Here is a 22,562-nt window from a genome sequence, read left to right on the forward strand (position 1 = left end):
CTAAGAACACATTGTTACCACAAGAGACATGGAGACAATTAAAAATCCTTTTCTAAAAGGTGCAACATACAACAAAAGTATTATAAGTGAATAGGTAACGAATAGGTAACGAATAGGTAACAGGTTATTTACCGAGCGCTGGCACGGGTACATGCGCGCTAATAGGGTAATTTCATCTCTAAGAACACATTGTTACCACAAGAGACATGGAGACAATTAAAAATCCTTTTCTAAAAGGTGCAACATACAACAAACGTATTGTAAGTGAATAGGTAACGAATAGGTAACGAATAGGTAATAGGGTATTAAACGAGCGCTGGAACGGGTTCATGCGCTCTAATAGGGTCATTTCATCTCTAAGAACACATTGTTACCACCAGAGACATGAACACAATTAAAAATCCTTTTCTAAAAGGTGCAACGTACAACAAACGTATTATAAGTGAATAGGTAACGAATAGGTAACAGGGTATTTATCGAGCGCTGGAACGGGTACATGCGCTGATAGGGTCATTTCATCTCTAAGAACACATTGTTACCACCAGAGACACGGACACCATTGAAAAATCCTTTTCTGAAAGGTGCAACGTACAACAAACGTATTATAAGTGAATAGGTAACGAATAGGTAACAGGGTATTAACCGAGCGCTGGAACGTACATGCGCGCTAATAGGGTAATTTCATCTCTAAGAACACATTGTTACCACAAAAGACATGGAGACAATTAAAAATCCTTTTCTAAAAGGTGCAACATACAACAAACGTATTATAAGTGAATAGGTAACGAATAGGTAACAGGGTATTAAGCGAGCGCTGGAACGGGTTCATGCGCTCTAATAGGGTCATTTCATCTGTAAGAACACATTGTGACCACCAGAGACATGAACACAATTAAAAAAACGATTTATTTCAAGGTGCAACGTATACCTCGTGCATTAAAAGCAAATAAGGAACGAATAAGTAGCAGGGTATTAACTGAGCGCTGGAACGAGTACATACGCGCTAATAGTGGTATTTCATCTAAAAGAACACATTATTACCACCAGAGATATGAACTGAATTAAAAATCCTTTTCTAAAAGGTGCAACGTACAACAAACGTATTATAAGTGAATAGGTAAAGAATAGGTAACAGGGTATTTATCGAGCGCTGGAACGGGTACATACGCGCTAATAGGATCATTTCATCTCTAAGAACACATTGTTACCACCAGATACACGGACACCATTGAAAATCCTTTTTCTGAAAGGTGCAACGTACAACAAACGTATTATAAGTGAATAGGTAACGAATAGGTAACAGGGTATAAAGCGAGTGCTGGAACGGGTACATGCGTGCTAATAGAGTCATTTCATCTCTAAGAACACATTGTTACCACCAGAGACATGGGCACAATTGAAAAACGATTTATTTCAAGGTGCAGCGTATAACCCGCGCATTAAAAGCGAATAGGGAACGAATCAGTAACAGGGTATTATCCGAGCGCTGGAACGAGTGCATACGCGCTAATAGGGGTATTTCATCTAAAAGAACACATTATTACCACCAGAGAAATGAACTGAATTAAAAATCCTTTTCTAACAGGTGCAACGTATAAAAAAATGTACTATAAGCGAATAGGTAACGAATAGGTAACAGGGTATTAACCGAGCGCTGGAACAGGTACATGAGCGCTAATAGGGTAATTTCATCTCTAAGAACACATTGTTACCACCTGAGACATGGACATAATTGAAAATCCTTTTCTAACAGGTGAAACGTATAAAAAAATGTATTATAAGCGAATAGGTAACGAATAGGTAACGAATAGGTAACAGGGTATTAACCGAGCGCTGGAACGGGTACATGCGCGCTAATAGGGTCATTTCATCTCTAAGAACACATTCTTACCACCAGAGACCTGAACACAATTAAAAAACGATTTATTTCAAGGTGCACCGTATACCCCGCGCATTAAAAGCGAATAAGTAACGAATAGGTAACAGGTTATTTACCGATCGCTGGAACGGGTACATGCGCTCTAATGGGGTCATTTCATCTCTAAGAACACATTGTTACCACCAGACATGAACACAATTAAAACACGATTTATTTCAAGTTGCAGCGTATACCCCGCGCATTAAAAGCGAATAGGTAACGAATAGGTAACAGGTTATTTACCGAGCGCTGGAACGGGTACATGCGCTCTAATGGGGTCATTTCATCTCTAAGAACACATTGTTACCGTCTGAGACCTGGACATAATTGAAAATCCTTTTCTAACAGGTGAAACGTATAAAAAATGTATTATAAGCGAATAGGTAACGAATAGGTAACAGGGTATTAACAGAGCGCTGGAACGGGTACATGCGCGCTAATAGGGTCATTTTATCTCTAAGAACACATTCTTACCACCAGAGACCTGAACATAATTAAAAAACGATTTATTTCAAGGTGCAACGTATACCCCGCGCATTAAAAGCGAATAAGTAATGCATATGTAACAGGTTATTTACCGAGCGCTGGAACGGGTACATGCGCTCTAATGGGGTCATTTCATCTCTAAGAACACATTGTTACCGTCTGAGACCTGGACATAATTGAAAATCCTTTTCTAACAGGTGCAACGTATAAAAAAATGTATTATAAGCGAATAGGTAACGAATAGGTAACGAATAGGTAACAGGGTATTAACCGAGCGCTGGAACGGGTACATGCGCGCTAATAGGGTCATTTCATCTCTAAGAACACATTCTTACTACCAGAGACCTGAACATAATTAAAAAACGATTTATTTCAAGGTGCACCGTATACCCCGCGCATTAAAAGCGAATAAGTAACGAATAGGTAACAGGTTATTTACCGAGCGCTGGAACGGGTACATGCGCTCTAATGGGGTCATTTCATCTCTAAGAACACATTGTTACCATCAGAGATATGAGTTTAATTGAAAATTCTTTTCTAAAAGGTGCAACGTACAACAAACGTACTATAAGTGAATAAGTAACGAATAGGTAACGAATAGGTAACAGGGTATTAACCGATCGCTGGAACGAGTACATATGCGCTTATAGGGGTATTTCATCTATAAGAACACATTACTACCACCAGAGATATGAACACAATTGGAAATCCTTTTCTAAAAGGTGCAACGTACAACAAACTTTTTAAAAGCGAAATAGTAACGAATATTTAACAGGGTATTATCCGACCGCTGGAACGGATACAAATGCACTTATAGAGTTATATCACCTCTAAGAGCCCAAATCTTCCACCAGAGACAACAAAACAATTGAAAATCATGTTTTAAAAGGTGCAACGTAAGATACACGTATTATAAGCGAATTATAAGCGAGTGATGGAACGAATTAAACAAGGTAATAGCATGCTCCGAAACGATGTACACCCTGCTTACATGTTTAACTCTACTACATTATGTAAGTATGTGCCTGTCCCTAGACAAGAGCCTGAAATTAAGTAGTTATCGTTTGTTTTTGTGTTACATATTTCCGTTTATTTTTTTGTATATGAAATACGGCCGTCAGTTTTGTTGTTTGAATTGTATGAGGTTGTCATGTCTGGGCCTTTTATAGGTGACTACACGGTTTGGGCTATGCTCATTGTTGAAGGCCGTACAGTGAACTATAGTTGATAATTTCTGTGTCATTTTGGTCTAATGTGGAGTGTTGTCTCATTGGTAATCATACCACATCTTCGTTTTTACGCAAGCGCTAACACGGTGATTTCATCCCGTCGAACCAAGATCCATCTTCAAACATACGGACATAAAGCAGTTAAAAGGTAGAACGTATAAAAAACAAGTAAGGAACAAATGCGTATCGAACATGAAGTAAAAGGATCGGTTGAGCACAAACACATATAAATAGGTCATAAAAAGATCATTTTACCTCAACCAATTCAGAACTATTACCATATGTAAGACTATTAACAACTAGATTTGTAATTGCTAGCAATAACGGAAGGCACCCCTTCCCCCTATTACCAGGTGAGCGACAGCCATTTTGACAATTCCAAAGTCAAAGAGAGCATCTACAGATGTCTAGTAACATTTTTGCAAAGTTTCATTAAGTTTGAACATTTTGAATTTTTGATATTTTTGCTGTTTCCATGGTTACGGCGGCCATTTTGAAAATTCTAACTTCAAAATCCAACTCTGCCTATGCCAGTTACCATTCCTGTAAAGTTTCATCCAGTTTGCGGAAAATTCTTATTTTTGAAATTTTTGACCTTTTTGCATTGTTTCCATGGTAACAAACCTATTTTGGAAATTCCAACTCCAATGTTGCTCATCATTACTGTGAAGTTTCATGAAGTTTTGAGCATTTTTAGAATTTTGAAAATTTTGGTGTAGTTTCCATGGCAACATAGTAGTTCCAATGATCGCCAAAATCATCCAACACCTGTATATAGTGGGCACCTACATTGTTTTAAAATATGATGATTCTGAGTTGAAGCATATCCAAACAGTTCACCAAAAACCAAAAGCTCATTTTTTTCACAATTGTGCCGTTTCCATGGTAACGGCAGCCATATTAAACTATTCCATGCCATAGAATTATAAGAGAAATCAAGGGAATAGCATTAATACCAACAAAGACACTCATTCAAATATATGACAGCTTAGTATGTTCAATTTTTAATTATGCTAGTAGTATTTGGCAATCCAGCACTTCAAGTCATTTAGACAAATTAAATGAAATACAAAGAAAAGGTTTAGCATTGTGTTTAGATCTACCATCTCAATCATCCCTTGAAGCATTAGAAGTACTTAGTGGAACATTACCAATAGATTTAAGAAGAGAGGAAATGGCCATCAGAGAGTTAGGAAAAATTAATTCTTTTAGTAATAATGTCCCAATTAAAAGAAAATTTGAAATTTGGAAAGAGGAGAAAAATCCAGAAAAATATATATCACCACTAGGAAAAATGTACCAACAAACTGAAGATATGAAAGATACAGAATTGGTTGATATAGACAAGATAGAACCGCAGTATGAATACCAAGGTCTAGTATCAGTCATTAGAGCCCCTGACTACTGGCGTAACATAGGCAGCTCAAAATCCAGAACAACAGCCCAAATAGAGGAAGGAAAACAAATCATCTCGGAACAACTCCAATCTCAAACACCAAACACAGCAGTTGCTTTTACAGATGGGTCATGTTTAGGAAATCCAGGCCCCTGCGGTGCAGGAGCTATAATTTACATTAATGATAAAGAAGAAAAATTAAAAAGACCTGTCTCTAACAAAGGATCAATCTTGCTAGCTGAACTTATAGCAATAAAAATGGTTCTGGATTACATAGAATCTTTTTCAAAAGAGCAAATTAATACTTTAACTTTATTTTCGGACAGTCAGACAGCATTAGGTATCTTAACTCTCAATTGGAAAAGTGACAGCTATCATCAAACCATTAACGAAATCAAAGGGAAAATAAAAAATTTAAACGAACATGGATTTTTAATAAACTTAAACTGGACACCAGGACATGCCAACATAAAAGGAAATGACGAGGCAGACTCCTTGGCAAAAGAAGCTGCTAAAGAAGCAGAAACACTAGCCGTTGATGATATAGTGTTTACAAAACAAGATGTAAAAAAAGCAGCCAGAAATTCTGTTACAAAAAAATGGCAACGCAGATGGGAAAATAGTGATACTGGACGTCACTATTTCAGATTTCATCCTGAAGTTAAAGATAAAGTTAAAAAAGACTTCCCGTCAAAAAAAATGTACAACATAATCAACAGTTTACGAACAGGTTATTCTAAATTAAATGCATACCAATTTATAATAAATCAGCACATCGACACGGAAACCTGTCATCACTGCAAACAAAAAGAAAATGTACAACACTACCTTTTTGAATGTGACCTGTATTCAGATGCCAGAGACAAATTATTTCATCAAATATACTTCATAACAGGACAAATTCCAACAGATCTAGACAATTTATTAACAATCAATTTGCCAAATGCAGAAAATATCAATCAACTATTAGCGGAGTACATAGAGGAAACAAACCGTTTTAGTGGATAATTTGATACAAATTTCTTTAAATTTTTTATATTTTTAATTTTTCATGCCATTTCAATAACCTAATAAACCATTTTTTAAATTTATTTCACTTCATACAATAATTCTATAATATTTTTAAAGCGCCACCTACAATATATAAGTACAAAGGAGAAACTACAATTGTGATAATTATTTTACAAGAGAGGATAATTTACAAGAGAGATTACTCTGTCATCACGACAAAGATTGAAGATTGAAGACCATGCCATAATTAAAAAGGGGGAAGGATATTAAAAATCAAATAAGTAACGAATAGGTAACGAATAGGGAATAGGGAATAGGTAACGAATAGGTAACGAATAGGGAATAGGGAATAGGTAACGAATAGGCAACGAATAGGGAATAGGGAATAGGTAACGAATAGGTAACGAATAGGTAACGAATAGGGAATAGGGAATAGGTAACGAATAGGTAACGAATAGGGAATAGGGAATAGGTAACGAATAGGCAACGAATAGGGAAAAGGGAATAGGTAACGAATAGGGAATAGGGAATAGGTAACCAACTTGACGCCCATGGTAGACAACGGGAAAACAAACCCATTTGAAACTTCACTCCCGTTGATAAAGGCAATGGACATATATCCAAACCATAAAATAATGGTCTGCAGTTCCATTTTAAGAATAAACTAATACTAATATGTTCAAAACTGATTTTTTTAACCTTACGATAATGGTGTTCCATGATTAGGAGCACGGAAAAACATTATGACTATAGTCACCTAAATTGTAGTTTCTGTCCCCTTACCTACATACGCCTAATAGAAGAGATAAGATCTATCAAAAGTATTTTGAAATAACTAAAGACAATATTCATATATTTAGGCAAACTTATATATTCATTTTTATGGAGATAAAATGTAAGTGCATTATTTGTAACATATCAAACTTTATACCGACGAACACAAGCTAAGGTTATCGACCCGCATCAGTAGACAGTACCTGCGAACTATAGTGTACCACCTTATAGCGGTAGACTTCATACAGGTGTGTACACTTCTTTTTTTACAATTGCCTGCATTTATTTTCTTAAGTTTCCATGTTGTTGTAAAGATCTAGTCCAAATAATTATGACCTTACTGCGTCAAAGAAAAAAATTATAATAGCCTTTCAAGACGTGATAATTATTTGGACTAGTTAAGATCATGATCACCGTGTATAAAAGCCTAAACAGGATTCTACTGCAACCGGAGAGCACGAATTTCATTACAAAATTGCTTGTCTCCACCGGGACTCGAACCCAGGACCTCTGTGTTACAAGGCAGCGCCTTAACCGACTGAGGGCTGACTAAGTATCTACCAAATGTTCTAAGGGAAGCAATCCTGTCACACTTCCCCCACCTCAAGAGTCATCATACCATTATGACTCATACACAAACATACCCTAGCTAAAATTCCTCTCTAACTACCGTGGGTTTTTTAGTTGGGCGCCAATGTAACCTGAGAGCACGAATTTCATTACAAAATTGCTTGTCTCCACCGGGACTCGAACCCGGGACCTCTGTGTTACAAGGCAGTGCGTTAACCGACTGAGCTAAAGAAGTACTTCCTTAGCTCAACCGCTTACGGCTGACTAAGTATCTACCAAATGTTCTAAGGGAAGCAATCCCGTCACACTAAACATACCACTACAGATACAGATACATGTACAAAAATGTATCTTTTATTTACGCGGATAGGTGTAAACCACAGGCATTTGTCAAATCCATTTCTCAGATACTGTAAAAATCTGAATTTCAATTTTATTAAATTGCAGTCCACTATAACACTGAAGCATTTTACTGCACTTTTAAATAACAGTCTACCAGTCATTATAAAAATCACCATAAAGTATATTAATGATTGTTTTTATTGAGAACATCTGTATAACATGTATAACTTGTATTTCTTTTAATATGCAACCTTATTTTTGTTTGTGTTCTTTTTTTAATTGTTCATGAACATTTATAATGTGTTAACTGTCGATATTTATAGTCTTTTTTTTTCTTTACTGTGAATACCACCACCCGACACTGTCACTCTAATCTGAGACTACTATAAGTTATAGTAGTCTCATGTTTTTTATTGTCTTAATTTGTATGCCATAACCATTTAATGTAAATGTGTTTGTGCTAATAAATATTGTCTATTGTCTATTGTAATAAAAGCATTGCAATTGTTAATTTGACAACTGAGTGGGAAAATTTGCATGACTACATTTTCAAGTGAAATATACATGATATACATTGTATGACCTGTTGATTTATTTATCTAAAAAACACATATATATATATATTGATCTGTTCATCCTATATTGACTGTTAAAATTCAAGAGTCTATCTAAAAATGAGGGTACTTTTTATATGGCCTTCCAAATATCGTTTCGATCCCTAACATCACTGAAGAGACATTAATTGTCAAAATCCAGATCTGGTGTACAAAAAAATATTAACACCTTATGTTTGTGGCATAACATCATGGCCACAAGTTACTGGTTTTCTATTAAGTATTAAATTTATAATAAGATCCATTTTGTTACATCTTGTGATCAATTTTATTTGGCAATTGCCAATGGCAGTCAGCAGTGTTAAAGAACATCAGTTTTTCGACTTGTTAGTCAAATGCGTTTTGTTTAAATATACTTCTACACTTTTTTGGTCTTTTGGAAAATGTTGTTTGTGCTGTATTTAGACCCTTCTACAACAAAATTTGTTTTACATGCACACGTATAAAAATTGCGGTTTTTTATCCAATGCAATCATAGGTTTGAATGTATTTTTCAATTTAGACTCGTTTATATTTTTTCGTTTGGACTTGTATCATATTTTCGCTCTGGTTTATATGATCCATTCATCCTATATTGACTCTTAAAATTCAAGAGTCTATCTTAAAATAAGGGGAATTTTTATTTGGCCTTCCAAATACCGTTTCGATCCCTAACATCACTGAAGAGACATTTATTGTCGAAATCCGGATCTTGTGTACAAAAAAATATTAACACCTTATGTTTGTGGCATAACATCGTGGCCACAAGTTACTTGTTTTCTGTTTAGTATTAAATCTATATTAAGATTCATTTTGTTACATCTTGTAATCAATTTTATTTGGCAATCGCCAATGGCAGTCAGCAGGGTTAAAGAACATCATTTGTTCGACCTGTTAGTCAAATGTGTTTTGTTTAAATATACTTCTTCACTTTTTTGGTCTTTTGGGAAATGTTGTTTGTGCTGTATTTAGACCCTTCTTCAACAAAATTTGTTTTACATGCACACGTATAAAAATTGCGGTTTTTATCCAACGCAATCATAGGTTTGAACGTAGTTTTCAATTAAGACTCGTTTTTATATATACATTGTATATTTAATATATATATCAGTCTAAAAATTTGCACAACGGTACTGATATAAGATGTTATAATACGAAAATGTTGTTATTAAATCGTGTTGACAATATATATACCATGTTCATGATTTATAAGAGTTAATAGATATACTTTATTTCTTTTAAATATGGTTATATCCTATATATGCAAGGTGTGTTGTTTGTTTAATTCCCTTTTGCAACTTTGACATGTTTGACATTATGCATTCGGATTCCATCAAGACAGCTTTCTATCTAATTCTATTGTTCAGCCAACGGAAGGGGCATTAGGTATATGCACATTCACATTTCAGATTCTTTTACAATACATTTCTTATAAGTTTCAATTCAAACATTGAAAAGAAGTATAGCATTTTATAGATCATGATAGATCTTTTAAGTGATTTTCAAAATAATTAAAAAAAATTGTTCTAAGGCATACAAAATCATATAATTTCCATCCTTTATGATTCTTTTTGTATTTATTCTTTTATTATATTTTTTTATCACTTCACATTATTTTGAGAACATGGAGAAGGGATACTAAAAACAGGATTAAACCGGAGAAGTAACCCAATATTTTCTTTGAAATGTTTACATTATAATTAACAAAAAGTTTGAAGCAAAACTTGTTAATGATAGTTAATTAGTACTATGTTTGACACCCAAGCTGTCAAGTGAAGCCATTTAATTTCACATGGTCTGTGATTTACAGGTAAAAACAACCCTCATCAGTGACACAAAAACGTCATTAATGTTGACTTGTTATTCAGGGTTAAAATATCCCAAAGTGGGAGATTCTAGACTGACTCTCGCACAGGAGGGTACCAGCAAGCGGGAGATTTACTGAATTCAGCATTTGAGCGGGAGACTCCCGCTCAAAACGGAAGGGTTGGCAGGTATGGGTTATGTTTTTTTTTGGTCAAGCAGATAACAAACAAATAAATTCTGAATTCAAATTCCCCCCATACCTTTATAATATTATAATAATAATAAAAGTCATGATAGTGTTATATTTTGAAAGAAAAACAAATCTGATTGATTGTCAGATTGTGTCGAAAAAACTAAATAAATTTGTTTGCATTTTGTGCAAAATAAAAATCAGACTAAAAAAAAACATAACAAAATGAGTGTTATATGGGAACAAAAGATTTTACCATGTATCGGGGGAAAAACATCTGATAATTTTGTTTTACCCTGAACTCAGCACATCCTTAAATCCATAGGTTTGCTTAATTTGGTTTATGAAAATACTGACCTTAACCTCTTTTTCATGGTTCAAAATATAATCATTGGTCAATGTAAAGTGTTTATGGAAAGGGACTGGCAATGGCATACATTTCATATCAGATACTATAAGCAATAGGTCAAATATATATCATGTATATATGTACATGTATATATACAAGTCTAAATTAAAAACTATGTATGTTAAAACCTATGATTGCATTGGATAAAAACTGCAATATTTTTATATGTGTGCATGTAAAACAAATTTCGTTGTAGAAGGGTCTAAAGCACAAACAATATTTACCAAAAAAGTAAAAAAGTATATTTAAACAAAACACATTTGACTAACAGGTTGAACAACTGATGTTCTTTAACCCTGCTGACTGCAATTGGCGATTGCCAAATAAAATTGATCACGAGATGTAACAAAATGGATCTTAATATAAATTTGATACTAAACAGAAAACAAAAAAACTTGTGGCCCAGATGTTATGCCACAAACATAAGGTGTCAATATTTTTTTGTACTCCAGATATATGTCACTTCAGTGATGTTAGGTATTGAAATGGTATTTGGAAGGCCATATATAATTTACCCTTAATTTAAGATAAACTCTTGAATTTTATGAGTCAATATAGGATGAACGGATCATATAAACCGGAGGAAAAATATGATACAAGCCCAAACAAAAAATATAAACAAGTCTAAATTGTAAACTACGTTCAAACCTATGATTGCGTTGGATAAAAACCGCAATTTTTATAAGTGTGCATGTAAAACAAATTTCGTTGTAGAAGGGTCTAAATAAAGGGTCTAAATACAGAATATATATATATATATATATATGTATATATATATATATAAATATATATATATATACTCAATGAGAGAGATGAAAAAAGATTTAAAAGCAAATCAAAACCATAATTATTTTAAAATCATACAAATTAATTTATAGAAATTCATACAATTAATCGAACATCTATAAATGTGTTAAACTTTTAATCCATTAACTTCAAGTAGTTATGTAGCTACAAACATATTTTTTGCAACATCAATCAATATATTACACTTTTCCTCAAATCTTGTATAGATTAAGCTACAAAAATATTTTTAGCTCACCTGTCCCGAAGGGACAAGTGAGCTTATGCCATCACTTGGCGTCCGTCGTCGTCCGTCGTCTGTCGTTGTCGTCTGTCGTCGTAAACTATTTCAAGAATCTTCTCCTCTGAAACTACTGGGCCAAATACTTTCAACCTTTAACTGAATGTTCCTTAGGGTATCTAATTTATAAATTGTATCCGAAGTTTTGATCTATCTACAAACATGGTCGCCATTGCTAAAAATAGAACATAGGGGTCAAATGCAGTTTTTGGCTTATAACTCAAAAACCAAAGCATTTAGAGCAAATCTGACAGGGGGAAAATTGTTTATCAGGTCAAGATCTATTTGCCCTGAAATTTTCAGATGAATCAGACAACCCGTTGTTGGGTTGCTGCCCCTGAATTGGTAATTTTAAGGAAATTTTGCTGTTTTTGGTTATTATCTTGAATATTATTATAGATAGAGATAAACTGTAGACAGGAATAATGTTCAGCAAAGTAAGATTTACAAATAAGTCAACATGATGGAAATGGTCAGTTGACCCCTTTAGGAGTAATTGCCCTCTATAGTCAATTTTTAACCATTTTTCGTAAATCTTAGTAATCTTTTACAAAAATCTTCTCCTCTGAAACTACTGGGCCAAATACTTCCAAACTTTAATTGAATGTTCCTTAGGGTATCTAGTTTGTAAATTGTATCCGAAGTTATGATCTATCAACAAACATGGTCGCCATTGCTAAAAATAGAACATAGGGGTCAAATGCAGTTTTTGGCTTATAACTCAGAAACCAAAGCATTTAGAGCAAATCTGACATGGGGTAATATTGTTTATCAGGTCAAGATCTATCTGCCCCGAAATTTTCAGATGAATCAGACAACCTGTTGTTGGGTTGCTGCCCCTGAATTGGTAATTTTAAGGAAATTTTGCTGTTTTTGGTTATTATCTTGAATATTATTATAGATAGAGATAAACTGTAAACAGGAATAATGTTCAGCAAAGTAAGATTTACAAATAAGTCAACATGACGGAAATTGTCAGTTGACCCCTTTAGGAGTTATTGCCCTTTATAGTCAATTTTTAACCATTTTTCGTAAATCTTAGTAATCTTTTACAAAAATCTTCTCCTCTGAAACTACTGGGCCAAATACTTCCAAACTTTAACTGAATGTTCCTTAGGGTATCTTATTTGTAAATTGTATCCGAAGTTATGATCTATCAACAAACATGGTCGCCATTGCTAAAAATAGAACATAGGGGTCAAATGCAGTTTTTGGCTTATAACTCAAAAACCAAAGCATTTAGAGCAAATCTGACGTGGGTAATATTGTTTATCAGGTCAAGATCTATCTGCCCTGAAATTTTCAGATGAATCAGACAACCTGTTGTTGGGTTGCTGCCCCTGAATTGATAATTTTAAGGAAATTTTGCTGTTTTTGTTTATTATCTTGAATATAATTATAGATAGAAATAAACTGTAAACAGCAATAATGTTCAGCAAAGTAAGATCTTCAATTAAGTCAATTTGACCAAAATTGTCAATTGACCCCTTAAGGAGTTATTGCCCTTTAAAGACTTTTTTCACAATTTGTTCATCATGTTGACTTACTTTAAAAAATCTTCTCCTTTGAAACTGCTGTATCAATTTCAGCCAAACTTAGGCTAAATGAGTTTCAGAGTATCTAGTATAAATTTTATATTTTATTTCCTTGTATATCAAGAAACATAGCTCCTATGGCTAAAATAGAACATAGGAGAAAATGATTATTTTTTTTGGCTTTTGAAGAAAATAGGACGATCCAAAAAACATTTAAATAAATTGAAAAGCCAAAATAATCATTGATGAGAGATTTAACCAAAAGAATTAAGGTGAGCGATTCAGGCTCTTGAGAGCCTCTTGTTTTGTTATGCATTCGATTTCACCTTGAGAGATGCACACGCCTGAAAAAGCTAATTTGTTTAGCGAAATATTACGTATTTGTATTTAAAATCTAATAGAACTTTTAATGTATAAATTAGCGTGTTTAAGTTATATCCTTAGACATTTATATATATAAATGTCTAAGGATATAACTTAAACATGCTTATTTATATATATAGAGAAAGAGAGTATGAAATGATTGTAAGAACATGTACAGTAAGGTGTGCATTCACATCTACATGAACATGTAGGAGGTTCATCTGATCTTGAACTGATTTGATGGTTCACTGGTAATTAAATATTAAATTTTGATTATTTAATTTGTTTCTCATTCTCAGATTCTTTAAGCTTTGCATAACCTAAAGTTAGTGTATTAAATGATTGAAAATTAAAGTGTACAGTTTGTTCATATGGCAGGTCCAGGTGACACTGATGATAAAATCTTTGTCGTAAATATAAAGACTTTAAACATCAATTCAGTGGTGATCAGTAAAACAGGCCAGAAATTTCGTACATGAGATTCTAGACTTTGTTACATTTATTTGGGTAAAATTAATGATAGAAAACATTAGTGCAATTGAATTTTACATATATTTTAGATATTATGACTATATGGGGAAATTCACATATGCGAGTGTGTACTTCTTAGAGTACACATATAATTCATTCATTCTGATTAGAATACAGATTGTGTGTCAAATTGCCAACTTTGATTTAAAAAATCTAACAATATTTTGCATTACTTTCTGTTCTGGTAATTATTATCAGCCAATGAAATTTCAGCCGTCAAAATTATGAAGGTGTATTTATTTATCTGACAAAACCAGAGGAATAGAAAAGATAAAAATAGAAGATATGGTATGATTGCAATTACCTAATTCAAAAAAGACCATCACATTTGAGGTCGTCCTTTTGACACTAAATAACATTTTGCAGTAGTCCAAATGGACCTTTTCTATCATAGGAGATTTGTGTACTCCCCAAATTTCACACCCATACATTAATATGCTACTAACATAAGTATCAAAAAGACTAAGCATTGTAAATACATTTAAATATAATGATGATGTAGTTCTTCTCATACTGAACATAGCTTTTCTACCTTGTTCTGCACAATGTTTCTGTGTATTAAAAAATTTACAATTATACGGTATTAATACACCTAAATAACAAAATTGTTCCACAATATCCATTGTTTGACCGTTATCGACCCATGTCTCATTAGGCCGTACAATTCCACCCTTCCTGAAAACAACAATTTTTGTTTTTTTTTGTATTAACAGACAAGCCCCATTTTTCTGTGTAAATTGACAAAGTATTCAACATTTTCTGTAAACCATCTACTGTTTCAGACATCAAAATCATGTCATCAGCATACATTAACAAAAATAATGTTATATCTTGAAACTCTAAGGCACAATTGCCATTAGCAATAAATTCATTTTCAAAATCATTCACATAGAAAGAAAATAAAATTGGAGAAAGAACTTCCCCTTGCATTAAACCAAGGTTGTTACAAAAGTAATCAGAGTTTAGCCCATTGAATCTAATACAGGTTCATAAACATAAGCGATCAATTGAGTCAAAAGCTTTCAAGTAGTCTACAAAGCAACAATATAATCTTTTATTTTTACAGAGTGTATTTTGGGTAACAGAGTATAAACAAAAAACAGCATCAACTGTACTATAACCGTTTAGAAAATCAAACTGTGCATCAGATAATGTATCATTGACAATTGCCCAATTTAACAATCTTTTATTGAGTATTGTGGTGAAAAGTTTACCTAGGTTGCTGACAAGGCTTATGCCATCGATAGTTTGCTGCATCATTAGCCACACCAGATTTGAAAATTGGTACCAGGATGGCATCTGACCATGATGACGGGAAATATCCACTAATCAATACGGCGTTAAAAATAGTACATAAATGGGGTATAATAAAATCCTTGTATCCTCTGATTTTTTTTCCTAAATAATGAATAAAATTTTCTTGGATTGTCTTTCTTTAGTTTACACAACATATAGCCTTCCTGTCGTTTGTAACTACATTTGAGCTTGCATTCATACTTTTTGTAAGCTTTTTTGTCACTGTTCAAATCTATATGACTATTAAATGTTTTTTTACAATTAAAAGTATGTAATTTTTTACAATAATTGGCATATAGCTCTTTACACTTCTGGTCAAACCATGGTTTATCGGTATTTACTCTCTGATTTTGGGAATTTCGCTTTAATTTCGCTTTTACTTTTGGCATTTGTTTGAAAAAAGGAGCTGTCATTTGTTAAGCACCGAGTGAAGTTATTTATACACAAGTCCATACCATCCTGAGACACTATGTCCATATTAGCTATCGTTGAACTTAAATCATCAGCATTAACTAGTAGGGCATTATAGCATAAGTCTCTAAATTCTCTATTCCATTTGAAAAATTGCGATTCTTCACCATCCATTAAATTTGAATTTATATCATTGCACTGCATAGTAAAGTCAGTTTTAAGTTGAACATGTATGGGAGCATGGTCACTGTATGTTGTAAAATTACTTGTAATAAATTTTAAAACTTTTTCAATGTTAATTGGCTTAGCTAACAAGTAGTCGATCACACTCATACCTCTTGGACCACTATATGTAAAATCATTTGAAAGTCCATCAGGGTGGCGCCCATTTATAATTCTAAGTCCACTGCTCTTACACAAATTAAATAGTTTTGTTCCATAGTCGTTGGTTCCTGCATCTGGGTTATTACGGCAAGGCAAAGCCTCATCAGCAACATATGTAAACAGATCACCAACCCTTTCTAAAATACTATCATGTAATTTATCATTTTGTACATAATCATTCATATTAGCTGTTCTAGCATTTAAATCACCAATAACAAAAATATTTGGACATTCAGCTGAGTAATGTATCATTTGAGACTCCAGCTCATAAAATAAATCACAATTATGCATCCTATAAAAGGATGAGTTCTGTGGTGGTATATACAGATTTGCAATTAAATAGTCACTTTCACATCCAGTCAGTTCTTTAGCTATCCTTATCCAAATCAATGTCTCATATGAAATGTCAATTATTTTAACATAGGGTGATAATATTTTTCTTATCATTACATACATACCACACCCTTGTTTATACTTTTTTCAAGATAAAGGGATAGATTTACACACAAAATCATCAATTTCAATATTACATGTATTATTATTAATATTGTACTGTATACATCATGTACATCACTACATGGTATATTTTTAGTTGATGGACAGAGAATCTGTGTTTTAATTAGTCATTGTTAATATTGATCTGTATATTTGGTATATTTTTAGTTGATGGATTCTGTATCTGTGTTTTAATTAGTCATTGTAAATATTGTTCTGTGTGACGTTACACACGGTAATGCGTTCGGATTAAAATTACGTTATTATATGATTTAAGAACGCAACCATTTGCCTATAAAAAATAAATTCACCAACATCCATATATCTACAGAAAGGCCAGGACAATTTTTCTTATTTTAAGTTAATTCTATAAATTTTTGCACCATACATTTATTTTGTTGAACACCCAAATCTTACTTTTACGTTAAAAATTGCATGTCCGGCGTAACATTTCAAATTTAATAAAATGCATTCTTCTATGTTCCGTTGTAATTTTGCACATAAAATCTGCGAAATTTAGTATATCAGCTTCCTACTAGATTTATATTATAACATCATACATGTTTTTTGGAATTGGCTGAAATTTGAAGCAAGCCTTCAACGGAATATTCAACAGAGGAACCTGTCTTAATGTGTTATGAGGACAGTTTATCAACATTTCTGTTTTATTATTATCCCTATAAAGTAATAAAATCATATTAAAACTATACTCAATAGAAAGTTCTGAAAAAGATTAACATTTCCAAAGTTTCAAATGTAAAAAAAAACTTTTTTTTGAAGCAGAATTTTAAAAAATCGAATGTCTAGCCACTTAATGTCTAAACGTAATTTTTGTCCATTCCTTAGGTGAAACATGTTGTATAAATACAAAATGTGCATTTATAATACAAAACTAACATATTTATAAGATACACACTATAAGTTCATACAAATGGCTAAATGAGTCGGGTGTTTTCGCAAACATGATGACCTTACAATTTTTTTCGGAAAGCATTCCCTGTGTCTAGCCATTATGTCCAAGGGCGTCATTTTGACGTTTCTGTACAGTGGCCTCTTTTATACAAATACACACTATTTACGATCTGTTTAGGCAGTTAAAATGATGCCGGGAAATGTTCATTCCAAAACGGTCTGCTGAATCAAAATAACACTCAGATTAGAAAAACACACAAACATAAGGAATAAACCCTTTATAGACATTGGGGAAAAGGGGGGATGGTCCGAGGGATAATTTCTTATGGACAAAAGTTTTCACGCAAATCTAAAACACCTTTATAGATTAGAAACCGATTAGAATCAGAGGTACAATGGTCTTATAATTTTTAAAGAATTAAATAAATACGTATTTGTAAAATAAAACCATAATTGCTAAAAAGATAGAGAAGAAGTCTGAAAACTCGCACAGACACATACAAATATTGGACAAAAGTGAGTTCAATCTAAAAAAAAAACCATTTCAACTACAATCCTTATAAAAAGAAATATTGCTGAATTATTATATGACCGATTTTTATGAAATAAGTACCATAAGTGTTTATGTTCAATTTGTCAAAAAAATGTTCAGCTATATTTTTGTTTTCATGTGTCCCTCTGAGAGCAAGAATTTTTTAAAGGTTGCTATGTATCCTATCCAAAATAAAATTGGAAAAATTTGCATTTGTTTTCATGTCATTACAGATCAGAAAATAAAAGCGATCCTTACTTAATTGCCTTATACATGATAAATTTTGAAACATTTCTTCAGCTTATTGTATTTATTTTGATAAAAGTCGATTGAGTAGGTTCTCCGCTCTTGATAACAAAATGTCAAAGTTAGTATATGTGGCGTCACATTTGTCAATTATACATGTGCGTAATGTCTATATCTTTAGTTGATGGACAGAGAATCTGTGTTTTAATTAGTCATTGTTAATATTGATCTGTATATTTGGTATATTTTTAGTTGATGGATTCTGTATCTGTGTTTTAATTAGTCATTGTAAATATTGTACTGTATATTTTTAGTTGATGGACACACACTATGACTTTTGGACTTCATGATGCCCTTTGTTTTGTGATCTTCATACTTACTGTTGGAAAACTGCAAGGTTTGTATTTTGTTAATAATATAATTAAATGAATTAGTTCTAATTTAAAATTGAAAGAAATATATTTCCTGTATTATAAATCATTACCAAAGCTGATTATGTTACATGTGACATAAAGTTTGCCTTTGTAATGACCAAGTCATCTTTTTGGCTTGAGACTTGTGTTGAAATATCTGACTTCTTGCTTAGATGTACTTAGTAATAACAAAATGTACATCTTGCTGCATATTATAATAATCCTTAAGGATGTACTTAGGTGAGCATCAGTGGCGGATCCAGAAATTTTCATAAGTGGGCCCACTGACTGACCTAAGAGGGGGTCCCCTCCAGTCATGCTTCAATAATTCCCTATATAAGCAACCAAATTTTTTCCCCAAAAAAGGGGGGGGGGAGGGCGGGCACCCTGGACCCCCCTAAATCCGCATCTGAGCATGGTGAGGTTTTGGTATTTGAGTCAAATGTTCGAACTCCTTGGTTTTTTTCCATACAACACAAGGTAAAATATTTTGCCTCATAACACCTATTTATTTTTTCATACAAGATTTTAAAATAACTCATAAAAGATCATTTTTCAAAATTATAGCAGATTGTTGATTTTCTTTCTTTTGATTTGAGACCCAAATAATACCAATGCAAATGTAAGGTAAAATTCTGAATCAGCCTTTTCCTGCCATATTTTAAATAACAAATATCTCGAAAAGGAGCCCCATGACCTATAAATATTTTTAGCTTATTTTGTTTCTCAACCAATGCTTTCCTGCTTATAGTTTCAATTTTTGATTCTTGATTTATTTAATTTCACATAAGTACATCTTTAAGTTTACAAATATAAGAATTATAAGAATATATTTTCATAGGTCAATCACAGGTACCTGTTATAGAGGGGGTAGTAATATCCCAAGATGGCAGACAGGAAGTTCATGGCTATGAGGGTAGGAGTGTAACTGTGACATGTACATCTGAGCTGGACAAATTAACATTGATGTATAATAATACCTACAACAATGAAACAACGCTGAATAATGGAAGTTACTCGGTAAACTTCACAATCATGGCCGTACGAGGGGATGATGGACAGAACATAACTTGTCAGTCAGTTAACTCAACAGATGGAGAAGAGTATGAGTCCTGGGCTGTCATATATTTGAGTTGTAGGTAGAACACACTTCATTTTAAACATGTTCAAGGGTTCAGGCCTCAGGGGATTAGAACCCTTCCCCCCTTTTTTTTTGATAATCAATGCCTTTGAATTTATATGAATGAGGTCATATGGTTGGAAATTATGACGGATATTTCAACTTTGTTTCAATCCTGTAGTTAATGATAATAATAATTTGAAGTATACCAGGAATTTCAAATTATAAAAGATTAAACTGCACTAAATTTATCTCCTAGCCTACGCTTTCCCTATTTATACAGTTAAATTAGCCAACTCATTTTATATTTTTAAGTAAACAATAAACATGCCCAATTTTAACTTTTTTTTAAACTTTGGTAAACATCCTAAATTTTAAAAATAAATTATAAAAGGTAGAAATTTAAAACAGTTTAATTGATATATAAAAAGGCTGCTTATATTTTGAAATTAAACATTATATCCAAGAGAGGTTTATTATAGATTTTGAAAGTGCATGGCTGAGTTATATCCCTGAAGACTAGATTTTATCACCTATAATACATTATCAACACTTAACCAATATGTAATATTGAAGTCTCACTTCAGGGTATAAGTCAATCGTTGTATTATCTATCAGTTGATCAACTTGAAATAGGCTGTATATGGTTGATGGGTTAAACTTCACGTCTTTTGATTTTTATCCGACCGCAAAAATTGAAAATTTGGTATCACATTGGCGTCGGCGTCGGCGTCCGAAGACATTTGGTTTTCGCACTATAACTTTAGTATAAGTAAATAGAAATCTATGAAATTTTAACACAAGGTTTATGACCATAAAAGGAAGGTTGGGATTGATTTTGGGAGTTTTGGTCCCAATAGTTTAGGAATTAGGGGCCAAAAAGGGCCCAAATAAGCATTTTCTTGGTTTTCGCACTATAACTTTAGTTTAAGTAAATAGAAATCAATGAAATTTTGACACAAGGTTTATGACCACAAAAGGAATGTTGGGATTGATTTTGGGAGTTGGTCCCAACAGTTTAGGAATTAGGGACCAAAAAGGGCTTAAATAAGCACCCTTGCAGAATTAAATCCTGACCATTTTTTTAACCAGGATATCACAAGATTATTCTGGGAAATCCTGAAAATATCCTGTGAAGCATTTAGCCCTATTTTTAGGGAAAAAGTTGATGGGAGAATTTCAGGAAATGTCAGGACTTTCAAATCAAGCAGCTTTAAACTAGGGGAATTCTCAGGATATCTCAAGACTTTCAAAAATAAATATAATATAGACCAGGATATGTCAGGACTTTTCCTTCAACATTCATCCTATTTTCATAAACTTTCACTTTCTTTCTGAATGAATAAACTGAAATAAAGTCCTTGATGATTCGGGGTATTGGGACTTAAGAAATAATATAATCTGTAGTCTATCATTGTTTGAACATTGTTTGTTAAAGTAAATAAGTTTTTTTGGCAAGGATTTGTGAAGGATGATAGAATAGGGGGAAGAAACAAAAAGTATTTTGTCAAACATTTTTAAAATACACAAATTATGGTGTTAATTAAAAATATTAATATAAAAAAGAAGATGTGGTATGATTGCCAATGAGACAACTATCCACAAAAGACCAAAATGACACAGACATTAACAACTATAGGTCACCGTACGGCCTTCAACAATGAGCAAAGCCCATACCGCATAGTCAGCTATAAAAGGCCCCGATAAGACAATGTAAAACAATTCAAACGAGAAAACTAACGGCCTTATTTATGTAAAAAAAAATGAACGAAAAACAAATATGTAACACATAAACAAACGACAACCACTGAATTACAGGCTCCTGACTTGGGACAGGTACATACATAAATAATGTGGCGGGGTTAAACATGTTAGCGGGATCCCAACCCTCCCCTAACCTTGGACAGTGGTATAATAGCACAACATAAGAAACATATTTTGACAGTTAACTTATTTACACAGTTACTGCTGATCTCCCTGTTCAGGAAGCATAAAGAGTTTCAGTTTGACAGTATTTCAAAGTCAGAGATTTTAACTAAAATTGAATCCTTGGGGTTCTTTGATATACTGAATCTACAATGTATATTCACTTTTACTACCAACTGATAAATTAAAACAATCTTTACCATTCAGTGATAACAAGCACTTTTGAATTGAGATCAGTTTTGGAATAAGGGAAAGGGGGATGTGAAAAAAAAATTGGGGCAGGGGGTTCAATTTTTCTCATTTCAGATTTCATAAATAAAAAGAAACATTTTTTTGAGAGGATTAATATTCAACAGCATAGTGAATTGCTCAAAGGCAAAAAAAATTTTAAGTTCATTAGACTACATTCATTCTGTATCAGAAACCTATGCTGTGTCAACTATTTAATCACAATCCAAATTTAGAGCTGAATCCAGCTTGAATGTTGTGTCCATACTTACCTCAACCGTTCAGGGTTCAACCATGCGGTCGTATAAAGCTGCGCCCTGCGAAGCATCTGGTTTATGTTTGTTTTTTAGACTATTATTCCC

At 33.0% G+C, this 22,562-nt stretch overlaps 1 protein-coding gene across 2 annotated transcripts in view; it reads left to right on the forward strand.

Annotated features, from left to right (window-relative positions):
• Nucleotides 1-6,824: 6,824 nt before the first annotated feature.
• Nucleotides 6,825-22,562, forward strand: part of LOC143057249 (protein turtle homolog B-like) — a 51,040-nt gene continuing 35,302 nt past the window's right edge. Inside the window, exons 1-3 of one of the 2 annotated variants that reach the window (XM_076230516.1) lie at nt 6,825-6,935; nt 18,828-18,910; nt 19,768-20,061. In XM_076230516.1, the coding sequence (XP_076086631.1) occupies nt 18,844-18,910; nt 19,768-20,061 (361 nt within the window). In that variant the 5' untranslated portion in view covers nt 6,825-6,935; nt 18,828-18,843. Of the gene's footprint in view, nt 6,936-18,827; nt 18,911-19,767; nt 20,066-22,562 lie in introns of those variants that run through there. The other variant, XM_076230517.1, reaches the window with a different exon arrangement.

Source organism: Mytilus galloprovincialis, chromosome 13, assembly GCF_965363235.1.
Source record: "Mytilus galloprovincialis chromosome 13, xbMytGall1.hap1.1, whole genome shotgun sequence".
Taxonomy (NCBI): Eukaryota; Metazoa; Mollusca; class Bivalvia; order Mytilida; family Mytilidae; genus Mytilus; species Mytilus galloprovincialis.